Here is a 21,567-nt window from a genome sequence, read left to right as displayed (position 1 = left end):
CCAGGCGTGGAAATGGGGGGAAAATCACTCTTGGAACCCACCAATGTAAAATCCTTGAATTTACCTTAAAAAGCACAATTTTACTCCCGGAAATTCACTCCCGGAAACCGATTCCCCTGAATTTCCCCTCATTTCCACTCTTGAGCTTATCAATAAATACATTTTTAATTAATTCTATAAAAATTCATCTCAGTGATTGTCCTCACTTTTTCCTTGTGATTTTTCTATGGTCCAAGCTCCTAAGAAGTGAAAAAAAGCATAATAGAACAGCATCTTTTGATTATCATCAATCTCTAATCAGCGTGGTGTAGTCTACTAGCCATGCCATAGCTTTAATCCTATACTAAATCCCTGACCTGGGGACTGACACTCTTTATAGTAACTGTTTCTCAATCAATTCGTCAATTCAATGTCTGACACCATACACCTGACCACCCCCATTTTCTACTTTACCCGCCCACTGCTCTGGGTTTTACCTTATCAGGTGTGTGCTTCCCCCTTATAAAAGCCTGCCTGCTCTCCTCTCCCCAGTCAGAATCAGAGTGAGACCTGACAACACTCTGAGACTCAGTACTTTCCACTCTCTCTGTACAAAGAGTGCAAAGAGTGTTTTATCTCTAGCCTCCATAAGGGACCACAGCAAGGAGAACAGCCATGCTAGGAGGCACCAACACTGGGTTGGTGGCTACAGCAGCCCTCCTCTGCCTGCTGCAGGCAGGAACCAACGCAAGGTGGGTCTCACTATCATACTGTATCTCTTGGTCTAATGTCTAGCATCTAACATACTTTTAGTTACTCTCTCTCTATCACTTTCCCTTCTTCTCCAACACACTCCCTTCCTCCCTCCCTCCCTCCCTCCCTCCATCCATCCATCCATCCATCTGCCTTGGCATAGGTATCGGACACTGGGGCTCTATGTGTTTGTGTGTCCCTCTCTCTCTTTTCTGCCCCCTCTTCCCTCCCCTCTCTCTCTCTCTCTCTGGCTGCATCTGTCTTTCACTCCTATGATTACTGTCTAAGTCCTTATTATGTCCACATTATTATTAATAATACAAAATGCTGAACTTTTGTTTGCAACTTGTTCTCTGATAGCACCATGACGTCGAGGTTATGATGTTGATGTATTGACAGGCAAACAAAGTGTTTTACTTTGATATCCATTTCTCTTCCAATGTTTTGATTTGATCCTGATGTTGTTTTTCTTCCTTCAGCATTGAAGGTGACAGCTCATCAGTTACCAGGACAGATGCAGGTGCGAAATAGTTTTAAAAACAAATAATGCTTAGCATTGTTTTGCTGTTTTTTTTTTCAAACAACACAATGATTGCTAAGGAGAAATGGGATTTGTCAGTAGAACTAGCAACCTATTCATCAGTCTGGCTTATAGGCTACACTTGTGTGCAGTTCACATCCTTAATTCCAGTGTCATCCACACCACCATTTTCTTGCTACAGTAACTTTGGAGAAAAACACCTTTATTAAAAGCCAAAACACAGAATAGTGTATTAAACATTGTACATTTTCTTTCTCTCTCTCTCTCTCTCTCTCTCTCTCTCTCTCTCTCTCTCTCTCTCAGGGACCTGCACTGTCCACAGCAACCCCCACTACAGCACCTTTGACGGGGCCAACTTCCGCTTCGTGGGACCCTGTACCTACGTCCTGACCCGGGTGTGCTCGCCCTCTGCGCCCTCTGAGACACCCCTGTCCCACTTCAGTGTGGAGGTGGAGAATGAGCTGAGAGGGAACTCCTCCGTGTCTGCTGTTCAGCAGGTCAAGGTGGAAGTGGAGAACCTCTGGGTCTCCCTGCACAAGAGACAAAACCACCGGGTCATGGTGAGTACCGTGTAGGTTGTTATTATAAAATGGGTTATAATGGTTTATTGGTTCTAATCACTTTCACGTGTGATTTAGTCTTGCAAATTCCAACTGACCACGTTAATCTTACATAATATAAAATATCCTGACTTTAGTTGTGCTATTTGTAATTGAGTCACTGCATAATAGTGCTAAACTAAGTCACTGGGTCTAAACGTAGATATACAGTGAGCTCCAAAAGTATTGGGACAGTAACATGTTTTGTTGTTGTTTTGGCCCTGTACTCCATCACTTTGGATTTGAAATTATACAATGACTATGAGGTTAAAGTGCAGACTGTTAGCTTTAATTTGAGGGTATTTTCATCTTGTTGTACATAGTCCCCCATTTTAGGGGAACACAAGTATTGGGACAAATTCCCTTCTATGTGTATTAAAGTAGTAAAAAGTGAAGTATTTGGTCCCATATTTATAACACACAATGACTACATCAAGCTTGTGACTACAAATTTGTTGGATGCATTTGCTGTTTGTTTTGGTTGGGTTTCAGATGATTTTGTGCCAAATAGAAATGAATGGTAAATAATGTGTTGTGTCATTTTGGAGTCACTTTTATTGTAAATAAAAACATAATATGTTTCTAAACACTTCTACATTAATGTGGATTCTACCATGATTACGGATAATCCTGAATGAATCGTGAATAATGATGAGTGAGAAAGTTACAGCCGCACAAATATCATACCCCCAAGACATGCAAACCCTCTCACCATTACAATAACAGGGTTGGAGGTTGGTGGAAATCCCTATCAACTGAGGATGAGGGGTCACCATTATGTAGATGTATAAAAATGATCCAACCATAAAGTAGAAATGATGTTTAATAATACTAAACTACAGTCATCAATCTGAGTCCAATATGATGTGAATGACTGCAACAGGCCCTGTGGGTCTCTGGAGGACCTAGCAAGATAGCGAATCATTGGATCACCGACTCAGTATGACTATAATGTCTACCTTGCACCGTTATGCAATTATTAAGACTAGATGCAAATAGCTAATCCTGGCAACCAATGTTCTAGCATTAAGTTATTGAGGCCAGCAGATCAGGGATGTCAAGGTGGTACCCAAGCATGTGATATGTGTTTAGTGTATATAACCACTATCAATAGACCTATTGCATTACAGGCTTATAGTCAATCAAAGAATGACTCTGTAAAACGAGGAATGCATTTACTCAATTCAACAATTAGAATTTATTAGTCACAAAATAATTGACAATCAAACAATTACAGTGTACATGAAATACATGATACATTAGAGAATAACGCAGAGTAAGTAACCGATAGGTGAAGACTTAAAGTTGTTACACGTGTCTTCAGTTCAGAATAACCTATAAGAGAAAAAACGATGTGTGTCTGATACACACAGGAGCTTGGTAGCAAGTTCTCAAAGTATGAACGAATTCACTGCCCTTTTAACCAAATTCAAGTGGGAACGCATCCCCAACCTGAATTAACATTTCTGAGCTCTTTGCTAGTGAAAACAAAAGGCAGGAACAACACACCCAGATTCTAATCTAATCAACTGAATTGGAATGTTCTGACCAGACAACAGGAATGTGCCTGATAACCAATCAACCCAACAATCAATTTCAATCTGTCACTTTAAAAATGCATCAACCAGAAAACATACAATGCAGTTAGACATATCCAAATGTGCAGCTCTTTATGAGCTCTTGAAACAAATCAAACACGAAAATGTAATTCGCACAGTAACATTCATTTAGTCAATTCACATTTTCATCAGTCATCACACGTCTCCTGGTGTCAGTGACCCCAGGACTTCTGGGGGAACATCTCTTCATCGAGATTGCCACAGATATGGTGTGTTTCTCTCCTGTGAAATGCAAATATGCAGCCATTTATGCAGACAATGCCACTGACCCTCTGTAACTTTCTCAATCATCATTATTCATGATTCATTCAGGATTATCCGTAATCATGGTAGCATCCACAATGTAGAAATGTTTAGAAACATACAAAATCATCTGAAACACAATCAAAACAAACAGCAAATGCATCCAACAAATGTGTACAGTCACAAGCTTGATGTAGTCATTGTGTGCTATGAATATTGGACCAAATACTTCACTTTTTACTACTTTAAAATACATATAAGTGAATTTGTCCCAATACATTTGGGCCCCTAAAATATGGAGACTATGTACAAAAAGTGCTGTAATTTCTAAACAGTTAATCCGATATTGATGAAATACCCTCATAATCATTATATTATTGCAAATCCAAACTGCTGAAGTACAGAGCCAAAACAATAAAACATTTGTCACTGTCCCTATTCTTTTGGAGCTCACTGTATCTGCTGTTTCCATGAACTGATATCTTAAAAAGTATTTACAATACAACTAAGTTCAGATGAGTTCAAAGTTCTGTTACACAATAATGTACAATAATATGAAACCTTATCAGGTTTTTCAAAGTTTTATGGGCCATTAGGGTATTAGTATTTTGTCCCCTATTCCAAAGTATTGAACACCTTGATCCAGTAAATATTTACTACATACTACCATAGATGTGCGAACGGCAAAGAAAGACCAAAGTCTTTCAAGCACACTAATCTGTATCATGTTTTCAGGTCAACGGCATTTGGAGGAAACTCCCTCTGAGCCTCAATGGTGGCACTGTCAACATACAAGGCAACGCCGCTTCCATCGTTGTGGAGACAAACTTCAACCTTTTTGTATCCTACGACGACGCCGGTGCTGTCCATATCACCGTTCCCGTATTGTACTCCGGTAAAGTCTGTGGCATGTGTGGGAACTTCAACCACCTGAGAGACGATGATTACCGCACACCTGGCAGTTCCGAGGCCGAAGACTCTGCCACATTGGGCCAGAACTGGCAGAGCGAGGCCTGTGACTTGACCGTCGTCCCTCTTGACTGTCAACCAACTGAGGAGGCGCAGTACGCCAGCGAGCCATACTGTGGGTCCCTGGTCTCCAGGCAGGGGCCTTTCTCTGGCTGCCAGTCTGTTCTGGGAGCAGAGAGCTACTTCCGGAGCTGTGTGGCGGGGATGTGTGGAGCGGATGGTGACCTAGAGGTGCTGTGTGAAGCCCTGCAGTCTTACTCTGATATGTGTCTCAAGGCCGGGGTGCTCGTACCAGCCTGGAGGAACTCGACTATGTGTCGTAAGTTGTTTTATGGTTTCCTCTTTTAACCTTCCTGTTGTAGTAAACAGTTTGCTCTTATTAACTGGTGAAGTTGGAGAGAACTTGATGATGATGACGACGATGATGATGATGATGATGGTGGTGATGAGGATGATGATAGCCCTCTTTTACACCATGACCAGATTTTTGTCTCATCTCTCTCTCTCTTCCTCCCCCAGCTCTGGAGTGTGGTGCGAACAGCCACTACAATGCCTGTGCTAAGGGCTGCCCTGAGGTCTGCTCCAGCATGGATAATCCAGGGGCGTGTGGGAGGTGTGAAGAGAGATGTGTGTGTGACCCAGGCTTCAAGCTCAGCGGGGGAAGTTGTGTACCTGCAGAGGACTGCGGCTGCTGGATAAAGGGAGAACACTATGAAGTAGGGAATGTTAACACGCACACAGACAGACAGACAGACAGACAGACAGACAGACAGACAGACAGACAGACAGACAGACAGACAGACAGACAGACAGACAGACAGACAGACAGACAGACAGACAGACAGACAGACAGACAGACAGACAGACAGACAGACAGACAGACAGAAGCACACACACACACACACACAGAGAATGTTCTGTTCATCAATCTCTTTTCTTCACCCCTTTCTAGAGAGGAGAGACGTTCATGGAAGGTGAGTGTGATCGTGTGTGCCAGTGTATGGGTGGGGACAGACTCCAGTGTGCTGCTTCCTCCTGCGCGGCCGACGAGGTGTGCAAGGTCAAGGAGGGGGTCAACGGTTGCTTCCTCTCCAACCCGGTCACATGCCATGTCTACGGAGACCCCCACTACATCACCTTCGATGGCAAGGCATACACCTTCCAGGGGGGCTGCAGCTATACCTTGGCCAAGACTTGCGGCGGATACACACCCGTCCAGTTCTCAGTGACGGGCCAGAACTGGAACCCCAAAAACGAGAGCAGTGCCAAGCTGGGCGCAGTGGTTCTGGAGACAAGCGATCTGCATGTGAAGATGCAAAACTACAGTGCCACAGTAAGCATGAAAACTACAAAATTCTGAATAATCTTTCTTTACTTGTTGTGATAACATTAGCATGCATTGCTGACCCACTGGATTCCCACTAAGCCCTCCCCACTGTTCTGTATTGTTTTGGCATGACAGGTCAAATAAACTTTATGTAGACTAGTAGTACAGAATCTAACTATGCCTATCCATTATATGTCTTCATTTGTATTTGTGACAATTCAGTGTGCTTTAGTGTCTACAATTTGTCCTGTGAGATGGTGGAGACATACAGTACCAGTCAAAAGTTTGGACACACCAACTCATTCAAGGGCTTTTCATTATTTTTACTATTTTCGACATTGTAGAAAAATAGTGAAGATATCAAAACTATGAAATAACACATATGGAATCATGTAGAAACCAAAATAGTGTTAAACAAGATTCTTCAATGTAGCCACCCTTTGTCTTGATGACAACTTTGCACACTCTTTTTTTTCTTCTTATTATTTATAATTGTATATAAAGATATATTTTTAGGGGGTGGATCAGCTTTAATATTGCAGATAGACTGTTGCGTCCATCAATGTAATTGTCAGCATCATTTCCAATCACCCATATATTTTGGAGGTAAATCTATATATATACACATACACACACATATATATATACAGTTGAAATCAGAAGTTTACATAGACTTAGGTTCGAGTCATTGAAACTCGTTTTTCAACCACTCCACAAATAACATGTTAACAAACTATAGTTTTGACAAGTCGGTTAAGACATCTACTATGTGCATGACACAAATAATTTTTTCAACATTTGTTTATAGACAGATTATTTCACTTATAATTCACTGAATCACAATTCCAGTGGGTCAGAAGTTTACACACACCAAGTTGACTGTGCCTTTAAACAGCTTGGAAAATTCCAGAAAATGATGTCATGGCTTTAGAAGCTTCTGATAAGCTAATTGACATTATTTGAGTCAATTGGAGGTGTACCTGTGGATGTATTTCAAGGCCTACCTTCAAGCTCAGTGCCTCTTTGCTTGACATCATGGAAAAATCAAAATAAATCAGCCAAGACTTCAGAAAGAAATTGTAGACCTCAACAAGTCTGGTTCATCCTTGGGAGCAATTTCCAAACGCCTGAAGGTACCCCGTTCATCTGTACAAACAATAGTACGCAATTCTAAACACCATGGGACCACGCAGCCGTCCTACCGCTCAGGATGGTGACACGTTCTGTCTCCTAGAGATGAACGTACTTTAGTGCGAAAAGTGCAAATCAATCCCAGAACAACAGCAAAGGACCTTGTGAAGATGCTGGAGGAAACAGGTACAAAAGTATGTATATCCACTGTAAAACGAGTCCTATATCGACATAACCTGAAAGGCCGCTCAGAAAGGAAGAAGCCACTGCTCCAAAACCGCCATAAAAAAGCCAGACTATGGTTTGCAACAGCACATGGGGAGAAAGATCATACTTTTTGGAGAAATGTCCTCTGATCTGATGGAACAAAAATAGAACGGTTTGGCCGTAATGACCATCGTTATGTTTGGAGGAAAAAGGGGGAGGCTTGCAAGCTGACGAACACCATCCCAACCGTGAAGCATGGGGGTGGCAGCATCATGTTGTGGGGATGCTTTGCTGCAGGAGGAACTGGTGCACTTCACAAAATAGATGGCATCATGAGGCAAGAAAATTATGTGGATATATTGAAGAAACATCTGAAGACATCAGTCAGGAAGTTATAGCTTGGTCGCTAATGGGTCTTCCAAATGGACAATGACCCCAAGCGTACTTCCAAAGTTGTCGCAAAATGGCTTAAGGACAACAAAGTCAAGGTATTGGAGTGGCCATCACAAACAAAGCCCTGACCTTAAAAAAAAGTTTGACCCAAGTTAAACAATTTAAAGGCAATGCTACCAAATACTAATTGAGTGTATGTAAACTTCTGACCTACTGGGAATGTGATGAAAGAAATAAAAGCTGATATAAATCATTCTCTCTACTATTATTCTGACATTTCACATTCTTAAAATAAAGTGGTGATCCCAACTGACCTAAGACAGGGAATATTTACCAGGATTAAATGTCAGGAATTGTGAAAACTGATTTTAAATGTATTTGGCTAAGGTGTATGTAAACTTCCAACTTCAACTGTATATATTTATTTTTGCCTTTAAATTGTTTAACTTGGGTCAAACCTTTAGGGTAGCCTTCCACAAGCTTCCCACAATAAGTTGGGTGAATTTTGGCCCGTTCCTCCTGACAGAGCTGGTGTAACTGAGTCAGGTTGTAGGCCTCCTTGCTCGCATATGCTTTTTTAGTTCTGCCCACAAATTTTTTATAGGCTTGAGGTCAGGGCTTTTTGATGGCCACTCCAATACCTTGACTTTGTTGTCCTGAAGCCATTTGGCCACAACTTTGGAAGTACACTAGGGGTCATTGTCCATTTGGAAGACCCATTTGCGACCAAGCTTTAACTTTCTGACTGATGTCTTGAGATGTTGCTTCAATATATCCACATCATTTTCTTGCCTCATGATGCCATCTATTTTGTGAAGTGCACCAGTCCCTCCTGCAGCAAAGCATCCCCACAACATGATGCTGCCACCCCCATGCTTCACGGTTGGGATGGTGTTCTTCGGCTTGCAATCCTCCCCCTGTTTCCTCCAAATGTAACGATGGTCATTATGGCCAAACATTTTACATTTTTGTTTCATCAGACCAGAGGACGTTTCTCCAAAAAGTACACTCTTTGTCCCCATGTGCAGTTGCAAACTGTAGCCTGGCTTTTTATGGTGGGTTTGGAGCAGTGGCTTCTTCCTTGCTGAGCGGCCTTTCAGGTTATGTCGATATAGGACTCGTTTTACTGTGGATATAAATACTTTTGTACCTGTTTCCTCCAGCATCTTCACAAGGTCCTTTGCTGTTGTTCTGGGATTGATTTGCACTTTTCGCACCAAAGTACGTTCGTCTGTAGGAGACAGAACGCGTCTCCTTCCTAAGCGGTATGAAGGGCGGCGTGGTCCCATGGTGTTTATACTTGCATACTATTGTTTGTACAGATGAACGTGGTACCTTCAGGTGTTTGGAAATTGCTCCCAAGGATGAACCAGACTTTTGGAGGTCTACAATTTTCTTTCTGAGGTCTTGGCTGATTTATTTTGATTTCCCCATGATGTCAAGCAAAGAGGCACTGAGTTTGAAGGTACGCCTTGAAATACATCCACAGGTACCTCCAATTGACTCAAATCATTTTAATTAGCCTATCAGAAGCTTCTAAAGCCATGACATAATTTTCTGGAATTTTCCAAGCTGTTTAAAGGCACAGTCAACTTAGTGTATGTTAACTTCTGACCCACTGGAATTGTGATACAATGAATTATATGTGAAATAATATGTCTGTAAACAATTGTTGGAAAAATTGCTTATGTCATGCACAAAGTAGATGTCCTAACCGACTTGCCAAAACCATAGTTTGTTAACAAGAAATTTGTGGAGTGGTTGAAAAACAAGTTTTAATGACTCCAACCTAAGTGCATGTAAACTTCCCACTTCAGCTGTATAAACATTCATACATATACACATACATACACATACACACGAACATATATACATATATACATATACTCACTTTTTTAAGAATATACCTTCCTTTGTTGTTCCCCGCAAAATCTACCAATTGGAGTAAACTAATAAACAATAACACTTAGGCTTCTACTTCCAGCTTATTCATACTATACACATTTTACAGACACAATCTATTTTACAGTAGTTATATTTTCTTTGTTTTTAGTCCTGGCCTTCCTCTATTTCTGATGTCCATCCAGTTTGATTTCTATTTGCCATATATTTGTAACTGTGCTATTTCACAAAAGTTCTGAACCTATATACATTTTACAGACCCCGAATGTTTTACATGTATTATCTTGTTATTATTAGTCCCACCCATCAGCTCCATTCAGCCCCTCCCATATATCTCTTAAAACACCATCCATATTGGATTTATATTTGCCATATATTTTTCAACTGTGCTGTGATGCTTCACAAAAGTACTGAACCTTTCTATTCTCATAGTTTCTACAGATTGTAAATTAAAGATAAACATTTTTGCTAAAATAATGATTATATTATTGATCGATTGACTATGACTTTTCAAATCACCCAGAATTGCTATCTGTAGCGTTAGCTCTAGGTAAATGTTGTAATACTTCAGACATTCCTGGACCTGTGACCAAAAACGAGCTACATATGGACAGTACCAAAATAAATGATCTAATGACTCTGCATCCTCGCAGCAAAATCTGCAAACCTGGGAAGATTGTATCCCCCATATATAACACACTCTTGGCATTCTCTCAACCAGCTTCACCTGGAATGCTTTTCCAACAGTCTTGAAGGCATCCCCACATATGCTAAACACTTGTTGGCTGCTTTTCCTTCACTCTGCGGTACAACTCATCCCAAACCATCTCAATTGGGTTGAAGTCGGGTGATTGTGAAGGCCAGGTCATCTGATGCAGCACTCCACCACTCTTCTTCTTGGTCAAATAGCCATTACACAGCCTGGAGGTGTGTTGGGTCATTGTCCTGTTGAAAACAAATGATAGTTCCACTAAGCTCAAACCAGATGGGATGGCAAATTGCTGCACAATGCTGTGGTAGCCATGCTGGTTAAGTGTGCCTTGAATTCTAAATAAATCACTGACAGTGTCACCAGTAAAGCACCCCCGCACCATCACACCTCCTCCATGCTTCACGGTGGGAACCACACATGCAGAGATCATCGGTTCACCTACTCTGCATCTCACAAAGACACGGCTGTTGGAACCAAAAATAGCAAATTTAGACTCAACAGACCAAAGGACAGATTTCCACCGGTCTAAAGTTCTTTGCTCGTGTTTCTTGGTCCAAGCAAGCCTCTTCTTGTTATTGGTGTCGCTTGTTAGTGGTTTCTTTGCAGCAATTCAACCATGAAGGCCTGATTCACGCAGTCCCCTCTGAACAGTTGATGTTGAGATATGTCTGTTACTTGAACTCTGTGAAGCATTTGTTTGGGCTGCAATTTCTGAGGCTGGTAACTCTAATGAACTTATCCTTTGCAGCAGAGGTAACTCTGGGTCTTCCTTTCCTGTGGCGGTCCTCATGAGAGCCAGTTTCATCATAGCACTTGATAGTTTTTGCGACTGCACTTGAAGAAACTTTCAAAGTTCTTGAAATGTTATGGATTGAATGACCTTCATGTCTTGAAGTAATGATGGGCTGTTCTTGCCATATTTGAGCTGTTCTTGCCATAATATGGACTTGGTCTTTTACCAAATCTTCTGTATAACACCCCTACCTTGTCACAACACAACTGATTGTCCCAAACGCATTAATTAACTTTTAACAAGGCACACCTGTTAATTGAAATGTGTTCCAGATGACTACCTCAGGAAGCTGGTTGAGAGAATGGCAAGAGTGTGCAAAGCTGTCATCAAGGCAAATGGTGGCTACTTTGAAGAATATAAAATATATTTTCATTTGTTTAACACTTTTTGGGTTACTACATGATTCCATATGTGTTATTTCATAGTTTTAATGTCTTCACTATTTTTCTATAATGTAGAAAATAGTAAAAATAAAGAAAAACCCTTGAATGAGTAGGTGTGTCCAAACTTTTGACTGGTACTGTACATTACTCCAACAACAGTTCAATTTAATTCAGTTCTACTGTCATCTATTTTACTTGGCTCCACTCTACCTTACTCTACTCTACCCTTCCCTGCCCTTCCCTACTCTCCACTGTAGGTGAACCATGTTTGGCAGCATCTTCCTGTTACAGTAAACGGAACATACGGCGAGGTGAAGCTGTACAAGAAGAAGCAGTACATTGTCATGGAGACGACTTTTGGCCTCCGGATGCTGCTGGACAACCAGAGCAGGCTTTTCCTGCAGCTGGACGAGCGCTACAAGGGTAAGATGTGCGGCCTTTGTGGTACCTACTCCGACGACCAGGGGGATGACTTCCTGACCCCTAACGGCACCAAACCCGAGACTAACGTGGTCACGTTCGCCAACAGCTGGAGAGTGAATAGTTCAGAAGACGATCGGTGAGTGGGTTAATTGTTTTAAACCATAACGGTAACGTACCTAGGTCATTCGGTTTGACTATATCCGGTGCATAATCTGAAATGCGGATCCGTTGTTGTGTCATCAACACTATTCTATGAACAAATCCAGTCCACCACTGATCTCCTCTCCTTTCCCTTCTACCCTAGATGTGTTGCCTCCCCCCCTGCCCCCCAACCATGTGACTCCCATTTGGACGAACAGGGCTACCGGGAGTGTTCCAAACTGCTGAGCGAATCCTTCAAGCCCTGCCACCCCTTCGTCCACCCCACACCCTACATCGACAGCTGTATGTCCGACCACTGTGCCTCCGGCGGGAACATGCATGTGACATGTTACTCTCTGAGGTCTTATGTGACCACCTGTGAAGTGGCCAATGTGACCCTGCCTCCCTGGTGGAACGACACCGCCTGTGGTGAGTGTTTTTTGATGGTGTTGTTTTCGTAATGATGATGACGATGGTGATGGATTGGGTTTAGAGGCAATCTTTAGGTTTTAATCTAATTTATATTTGGTTATGGACCCACTACTACGGTGAGGCTATCATAATATGAACGCCGTACCATGATTGTATGGAGTTTGCTCACCCCATCCATCATTGTACACTTAGCTTTTTGCTGTAGTCTTGAACTTAGATCCATTCCTTACTCCATTCTTCTTTTCCTTCCCCACTTTCATCCCTAATTCCTGCCCTTTTTTTCCTCCTCCCCTCCGCCCTACTTCTCTTACATTGCCCTCCCTCACATCCACCTGAACCTGAGGCTTGTCCAATGTGTTCCTGTGAAAAACCTTGCTGTCTGTCTTATCATTGTAGATAGTCTACCTGGCCCTCCCACAATACCACCAGTTACAACACCTGACAAGGAACGTAAGAACCTTGACCACATTATTTTTGTATCAAATTGATCAATGGCAGCATTTCCATGCCTTTTATACCAGCTGGTTAATTTGATGACAGATTTTTCTATGGTTCTGCCTCCTACAGTTTGTCCTCTAGACTGCAACTTTGACAACAGCGAGTGTGGGTGGGAGCAAATTATTCAGGACAGTTTTGATTGGAGGAGATTGAGAGGCCCAACCCCATCTGACCTCACAGGGCCAACCCAGGACCATACCACAGGAGGTGAGAGGTTACATGGTTGTGACAAAAAAAATATCTTACACACCCAGATCCAATCTCAATGTTCAAATGTGCATCAGTCACTGTTTCTGAGATTGCACATTATTCAATGAATGCGTCAATACATGGTTGTAGCCTTTCGACTTGTACAGATAGTGATATATAAATACCTGTCTACATAGAAGATACCATAGACACCATGGAAGCAAGCCATTTCAGAACTAATATGCTGTGAGTCGTGATGTTAAAGAGTGTCTGTGTGTGTTTGTTGGTCAGGTGGCTCCTACATGTACATTGAGGGTGACGGTGTTTACCACGGAGACTCTGCCCGTATGATGAGCCCTAAGTGCCAAAACGGGCCAGGCCGATACTGCCTGCGCTTCTGGTACCACATGTACGGACAGGCCACAGCCATGGCTCTCAATGTCTACCAGCTTGACCAGCACAACAGAAACAAAAAACTGTGGTCCAAAGCCAACAACCAGGGCTCCACATGGTATCCGGCAGAAGTGGATATTATAATCGATGGGTCATTCAAGGTAGGAGAAGGTCACAGAGGTTTTAGAGGGTTAACTAGTGTGAAAAGATTGTGATTTTATAAAGAGAGGGGAGATTGTTTTTCATCCAACACAAAAGGTCTCTGTTTCAGATCATTATGGAGGGAATACGAGGCTCTGACCCTCAGTCTGATGTGGCATTTGATGACGTCTCCATCCACTATGAATCATGCTCAGGTGAGCTTTTAATTATCATAGGGACACGTGCTTTATCTAATCCCTGAATGTCAGATAAGAAAACGTTCACTCTTTATGACCAATGCCATTCCTTTGCTTCCTCTGGCAGGTTCTTCGATTGGTGCTATAAGTGGAGCTTCAGTTCCTTCCTCAGTTGATGGAGGAGTTGCCCCACACCCAGGTACGTAACATCTATAGACACATTTTCTTATGGAAAGATATTTCAGAATAATATGTAAAAATTTCAGACTCATGTTGACATTTACAAATGTTCCAAATGTTCCCCGTTCAGTCTGCAACCTTGATTGCGCTTTCGAGCAGGACCTCTGCGGTTTTACCCAGCTGATGACAGATGTTTTTGATTGGACAAGGCACAGTGGCTCCACCCCCACTGCCATGACTGGGCCATCAGCTGACCACACAAAAGGAAGTAGGTGTTCGTAGGATGTGTTTGGCTTGACAGTCACTGGACGCAGGTTTCAGTCCCGGTCGGGGCTACCGCCTGAATGTGCACCAATATGCTTATTGTTGGGCATTGTAATGCTTTTTAATGCATTGTAATGGTGGAAAAATTCAGAAACTCAAACAACGGACCTGAAAGTCCAAATTGGATTGAAAGACTTACCCTCAACTATTCTTTTTGCTCAATTAACTGCAATGGCTATATCGTTAGACCTACACCCTTACATAAACAATCTGACCTGTCCCATTGCTGTTAGAACCCCTAATAAAATCTAAAGGAATTTCATGAGACCCCATCTCTTTTTTCCCCCTTTTTCAATCTTCTCTTATCGCTGCAACTCCCCAACGGGCTCGTGAAGCAAAGGTTGAGTCAATGGTCCTCTGAAACATGACCCGCCTAACCGCGCTTCTTAACACCCGGGATCGAACCCGGGTCTGTATTGACGCCTAGAAGCACTGTGATGCAGTGCCTTAGAATGCTGCGCCACTCAGGAGGCCCTGTGACCCCAGCTCTAATCTTATCTAATCTACTCTCACCTATAATCTGCAGGTCCATTTGGTCACTACTTGTACATCGAGGCCAACAGTGTGTCTAGCGGAGACATGGCTCGCCTCCTTAGCTCTGAGTGTTCTGACCCTGGTCCTCAGTGTCTGCAGTTCTGGTACCACATGTCTGGCTCGGCCGAGACCATGGGTCTGCACGTCTACCTGCTCCAGGGCCGCTACGTGGATGGGGTGTGGGGGAAGAGGAACAACCAGGGAGACTCATGGCAACGGGCTCAGGTGGATCTGATGACCACTGGACCTTTCCAGGTAGTGATGTGACCTTGGTCTTGGTGTAGCCCCTGGCCTTTTCCACCCTGTATGTTGTAATTTAAAGACTAGCTCGGACTTGTGTACTACCGTTCATCCAGAGGTCCTTTTGACAAAATGTGTTTACTTTACCTGTTTGTTATATATCAATTTGCTATTATGAATTTTTCCCCTTGGCTATTACTTTGATCTCAGATCATCTTCGAGGGCCACAGAGGCACCACTGATCAGTCCGACGTGACTATAGATGATGTATCTCTGCATCGTGGACGTTGTGCAGGTAAGGGTCACTCCCTCTATAGTTCATATTGGTCAAAAACACAACCATGTTTGGGGTCATTGTCATAATTTGGATATTATTTTATCTTCTAGACTTGATTAAGCCACCAACACCAACAGAGAAACCTGTACTCCCTCCAGTGGACAAGTCCACCACTGCACCAGCTCCAATTGCTACAAGACCTGAACCACCCACAACAACTAGGCCACAACCACCAACAACTGATAGACCAGAAACACCAAGACCAACAACTGAAGGACCACGACCACCTAGACCAACAACTGATAGACCAGAAACACCAAGACCAACAACTGATAGACCAGAAACACCAAGACCAACAACTGCAAGACCAGAAACACCAAGACCAACAACTGAAGGACCACAACCACCTAGACCAACAACTGAAAGACCACGACCACCTAGACCAACAACTGAAAGACCACGACCACCCAGACCAACAACTGATAGACCAGAAACACCAAGACCAACAACTGCAAGACCAGAAACACCAAGACCAACAACTGAAAGACCACGACCACCTAGACCAACAACTGCAAGACCAGAAACACCAAGACCAAGAACTGAAAGACCAGAAACACCAAGACCAACAACTGCAAGACCAGAAACACCAAGACCAACAACTGATAGACCAAAAACACCAAGACCAACAACTGCAAGACCAGAAACACCAAGACCAACAACTGAAGGACCACGACCACCTAGACCAACAACTGATAGACCAGAAACACCCAGACCAACAACTGATAGACCAGAAACACCAAGACCAACAACTGCAAGACCAGAAACACCAAGACCAACAACTGAAGGACCACGACCACCTAGACCAACAACTGAAAGACCACGACCACCTAGACCAACAACTGATAGACCAGAAACACCAAGAATAACAACTGATAGACCAGAAACACCAAGACCAACAACTGCAAGACCAGAAACACCAAGACCAACAACTGCAAGACCAGAAACACCAAGACCAACAACTGCAAGACCAGAAACACCAAGACCAACAACTGAAAAACTACGACCACCTAGACCAACAACTGCAAGACCAGAAACACCAAGACCAAGAACTGAAAGACCAGAAACACCAAGACCAACAACTGCAAGACCAGAAACACCAAGACCAACAACTGATAGACCAGAAACACCAAGACCAACAACTGCAAGACCAGAAACACCAAGACCAACAACTGCAAGACCAGAAACACCAAGACCAACAACTGAAAGACCAGAAACACCAAGACCAACAACTGAAAGACCAGAAACACCAAGACCAAGAACTGAAAGACCAGAAACACCAAGACCAACAACTGCAAGACCAGAAACACCAAGACCAACAACTGAAGGACCAGAAACACCAAGACCAACAACTGCAAGACCAGAAACACCAAGACCAACAACTGAAAGACCAGAAAGACCAAGACCAACAACTGCAAGACCAGAAACACCAAGACCAACAACTGAAAGACCAGAAACACCAAGACCAACAACTGAAAGACCACAACCACCTAGACCAACAAATGAAAGACGAAGACCACCTAGACCAACAACTGAAAGACCACGACCACCTAGACCAACAACTGAAAGACCACGACCACCAAGACCAACAACCGAAAGACCACGACCCCCAAGACCAACAACTGAAAGACTACGACCACCAAGACCAACAACTGAAAGACCAAGACCACCTAGACCAACAACAGGAAGACCACAAACCCTACAACCAACAACTGAAAGACCACGACCACCAAGACCAACAACTGCAAGACCACAATCGCCCACCACAGCAAGACCAAGTAAGTCTTTGTGTCCTTCGATAACACAAAGTTACAATCTTCATTCATCACATACCCCTCCTTTAAAACAAGTTTTATACAATCTGTCTTTTCCAAATGGAAAAACACTAAGTACAAGGGAAATGTAATCTCTGTACTTATACTTGCAGTCAGTGTGATACATATTCTTTACACTCAACATCGTATTTGTTATTTTCTCTCTAGCGCCATCTTGCCTGAAGAACAGCCATTACATCTCCTGCATCTCCGCCTGCCAGCCCACCTGTAAGCACCTCCACGGCCCGCCCGACTGCCGTGCTGACGAGCCCTGTGTACAGGGTTGTGTATGTGACGACGGCTTTGTTCTCAAACAGAGGGTGTGTGTGCCCATCCAGCAGTGTGGCTGTGTGGGCAGCAATGGCAACAGTCATAACGTGAGTAACCCAGCACAAAATTCTGTTTTTAGATGTAGCTACCTAGTTATATGTGTAACAGGTGCAGTGTAATTACTTTAATGATGTATTTGATTTCAGTTTAAAGAGAACTGGTACACTGAGCACTGCCATCAAAAGTGTGAGTGTGATGAAGGTGATGGTGTGGGGGAGATTGACTGCGACGATGAAAATGGGTGTGATGAGGATACCGTCTGTTTTCAGAATGAAGCCGGACAGTATTTCTGCAAGTCAACAGGTATAGGCCACACTTGACTGGTTCAATGGGCTGGAAAAATGTTTTCCCATGCTACAGACGGCTATATCTTACTCCAGGCCCATTGCACTATTTCTGGGATTTTTAATTTAAAAAAAAGAAGTTATATATTAATATATTCAATTATTTTAATTGTCATTTTTAGGGGGTGCTGCAGCACCCTCAGCACCCCTAATTCCCGCGGCTATGCCTATGCACTAATGATGCACTAATGATGATGATGTCCCTACTGTTGCCTTCCAGACTTCAGCGAGTGCTCTATCAATGGAGAGCCAGAGTACAGAACTTTTGACAACATGAAGCACGACTTTGAGGGCAGAAACTCCTACATTCTGGTCCAGACCACAGGCCTTTCCAAGAACCAGCCAGACGTCTACATCGAGGCCATCATTGAGATCGTCAACCAGGATGGTGTTGACAGTCATGGTGACAGTAGGCATGGTGACAGTAGTCATGGTGACAGCAATGACGAGGATGACAAGCATAAAGACAGCAAGGAAAGGGACAGCAATGAAGACAGCCATGATCACAGCAAAGAGAACGACAACCGTCTGCGACTCAGAGGACTGAAGATCAGAGTCTATAACCACACAGTGGAGTTCAGAAACAACAGGAAACTTGTTGTAAGTATTCTGGACATATACGTTACGTAAAATGGCAAGTACAGTAAAAGGCAATTCATAGCCTGTACTTCTCTTTATATATTATTTATAGCGGTCTTTCTAGGGTTTTTCATCCTCAGCGTTTTGTAATCAGTTGCCCCATGTCATATTGAACACCTCTCTAAAACATTATCTCTGTCTAGGTGTTAGAATTGTTACAAATCAAATTGTATTGGTCACATACACATGATTAGCAGATGTTATTGCGGGTGTAGTGAAATGCTTGTGCTTCTAGCTCCAACAGTGCAGTAATATCTAACAGGTACTATCTAACAAATTACACAACATACAGTATACCCAATACACACAAATCTCAGTAGGAATGAATTAAGACTATATACATACAGTATGGACGAGCGATGTCAGAGCGGAACGGACTAGGACACAGTAGAATTGTATAGCAAAAACAGTATATACATATGAGATGAGTAATGCCAGATATGTCAGCATTATAAAGTGAATGAGATACCGTACAATAGTATAGAAAACAGTAAATACACATGAGATGTGTGAGCGCGTGTGGCAAAACCATGCACAGCCCATTGGGAGGGCAGGTGCTCAAAATAAAAAAGGCAAACAAAAACTATATTTGACTTGATTTCATTTAAGTTTGTTCTGTTGCTGACATCTGCCTCTTACTAACAAGCAGTCAGATTGCCCCATTCTTTGTCCCCAACAGTGGGAAACAGATCCAACTCTAAAGTAGCCTCCTACCAGTATTCACGTCTCCCCGTCTGGTGCCTGCAGCCGGTAGCCACTGCATGCAAGTCAGACGAGTGCAATCTGAGGCGGGAAGGCAGGGAGGGGTATAATATTCTGAGATTCAAGAGTTTAAGAAATTATCTAGATTGATGTGCAATTCGTTACATTTAAAATTTTAACAAAAAATCAAGAGACTCAAAATAAAATTCAAAAGTAATTCCAAAAATCCACAAGCTGCAAGGGCACTTCTTCATAGGAGGGCAAAAGGGCAGTCGCTCGGGCACTGGTTGAGCCTTATCTGTGCAGTATCAAATAAATGGTTCATGACAGGGTTGTAGTACACTCTGAAATTCAGAGGAATGCAGGACTAGTCATATATAATATTTTCACTTCTTAACTTGTTCTCTTTCTCTCCCTCTCTCTAGCTGGACGGTAGGAGCACCCGTGCCCCTGTCTCACCAGCAGGTGGTCTGAGGATTCTGGAGCGTTCCTCTCGTATTTTCCTGAAGACAGACTTCGGCCTCTCCGTGGAGTTTGATGGAGACAGCAGAGCAGGTAACACTACTGTTATAGTACAGCCAAAGGAGAGTTTAAATAAGTGGTATCTCAGTAGTGGCTCTAATGATAGGACAGCAAGACAGCTGTACAGACCACACAATATGGCTTTATCTGTGTACAGATAATATAATCATAATATTATCGCCATCATTGACACCTTTTTTCATATCTTGGTGAAAATGTGTTAACAAGACAACAAAACTGCTTTATGGTATTCAGTAAACGACTTTATGATATGCAGTAAACTGCTTTATGATATTCAGTAAACTGCTTTATGATATGCAGTAAACTGCTTTATGACATACAGTAAACTGCTTTATGATATGCAGTAAACTGCTTTATGATATTCAGTAAACTGCTTTATGATATGCAGTAAACTGCTTTATGACATACAGTAAACTGCTTTATGATATGCAGTAAACTGCTTTATGTATTGCAGTAAACTGATATCCATGTGCTTACTTTCTGTAGAGATCATCCTGCCCCACACCTACAAGGGGAGGGTGGGCGGCCTGTGTGGCAACTTTGACGGCAAGAAGAAGAACGATATGATGAAGCCCGACGTTAACCAGGCCAAGAGCATCAAGGAGTTCAGAGAGAGCTAGAGAGTGACGGAGGACAGACTGAGCATTACATGGAAGTATGTAGTCACAGAAACCAGTACTAGCTACAACTACCATGTTATTGTCTGCCATATATTGTGCGGAGTGTACAGTACGGCATCCATATTAGGAACTCCCCCAGTTGTCACTCCTTATTTAACTTTTTTAGAATTTCAAGTTTCACTTTAATTATTGCTCTACCAAGCAGAGAGGTTTGATTTATTGGGGAACAATGCTAGTCATTCTTATTTTTTATTGATTGCATATGTTACATATTTAAAGAGCACCAAGACTGAATGCTCGTTCTTTTGTTTTCATCTTCCCTTCGTAACGTTGTCTATGGCCAGTAACCTGACCTCCATGCATCAAGACCATTGATTGTGTAATATTCTTCTCATAGGCAGACACTTTCCTTCCTACAATGGACACAGTGTATTTGAAAGTACTTGGGTTAAACAAAAAAAGCTTGAGTTTTTGTGGACTGTATGGAAAATTGATCAATGAAGTATTCTACTTCTTCTATATGACTGTTGGTTTAAATCCTGTTGTTACTGTGGCTTATGACCCACCTGTATGCCTTCTGAGATCTCTTTCAGTCTTACTGTAGGTTCTTTGCACAGTTCACCTAGTGTATGAATCAATGTACACAAGTTACATATTTGTGTATTACTGCTAATGTGTACTATATATTCAAAAGCCCACATTCCTTTAGCTTTAGGCTGATGTCCAATAGTTCAGTGACTGTAATGTGCAATATTACTGTATGATAATAGAAAACTATGTAAACGAAGGATGCAAGTGTTTTAGCTGATGTTTTATCCCACTGAATGTATGTTTTATTTCTTGAATTATATATCTATGATTGATATGAATTTTATGAGATCTTCTAAATAATAAATAATTATTCACACTGCACCGATTGTGTATGTGTTGAAAGCAATAGGGAAGTCCAGTTTAAATAAGGGATAACAAAGAGGCCGTGGTTGTAACTCATGTGACTT

General features: G+C 42.4%; 1 protein-coding gene across 1 annotated transcript; it reads left to right on the top strand.

Moving 5' to 3' along the window:
- The first annotated feature begins 539 nt into the window (after positions 1-539).
- Positions 540-21,464, top strand: LOC115169836 (zonadhesin-like). Its single transcript, XM_029725844.1, has 22 exons — positions 540-731; positions 1,212-1,252; positions 1,577-1,833; positions 4,470-5,022; positions 5,223-5,419; positions 5,656-6,036; positions 11,809-12,110; positions 12,279-12,544; positions 12,944-12,997; positions 13,115-13,252; positions 13,526-13,788; positions 13,899-13,983; positions 14,093-14,164; positions 14,276-14,413; positions 14,996-15,258; positions 15,454-15,538; positions 15,631-17,355; positions 17,560-17,768; positions 17,868-18,024; positions 18,286-18,665; positions 19,832-19,961; positions 20,436-21,464. Exons 1-22 carry the CDS (start codon positions 655-657, stop codon positions 20,567-20,569), a joined length of 5,907 nt encoding a protein of 1,968 aa, XP_029581704.1. The 5' UTR covers positions 540-654; the 3' UTR covers positions 20,570-21,464.
- The last annotated feature ends 103 nt before the right edge of the window (positions 21,465-21,567 follow it).

Source organism: Salmo trutta, chromosome 31 (assembly GCF_901001165.1).
Source record: "Salmo trutta chromosome 31, fSalTru1.1, whole genome shotgun sequence".
Classification (NCBI taxonomy): domain Eukaryota; kingdom Metazoa; phylum Chordata; class Actinopteri; order Salmoniformes; family Salmonidae; genus Salmo; species Salmo trutta.
This window is presented reverse-complemented; position numbering and strand designations above follow the sequence as displayed.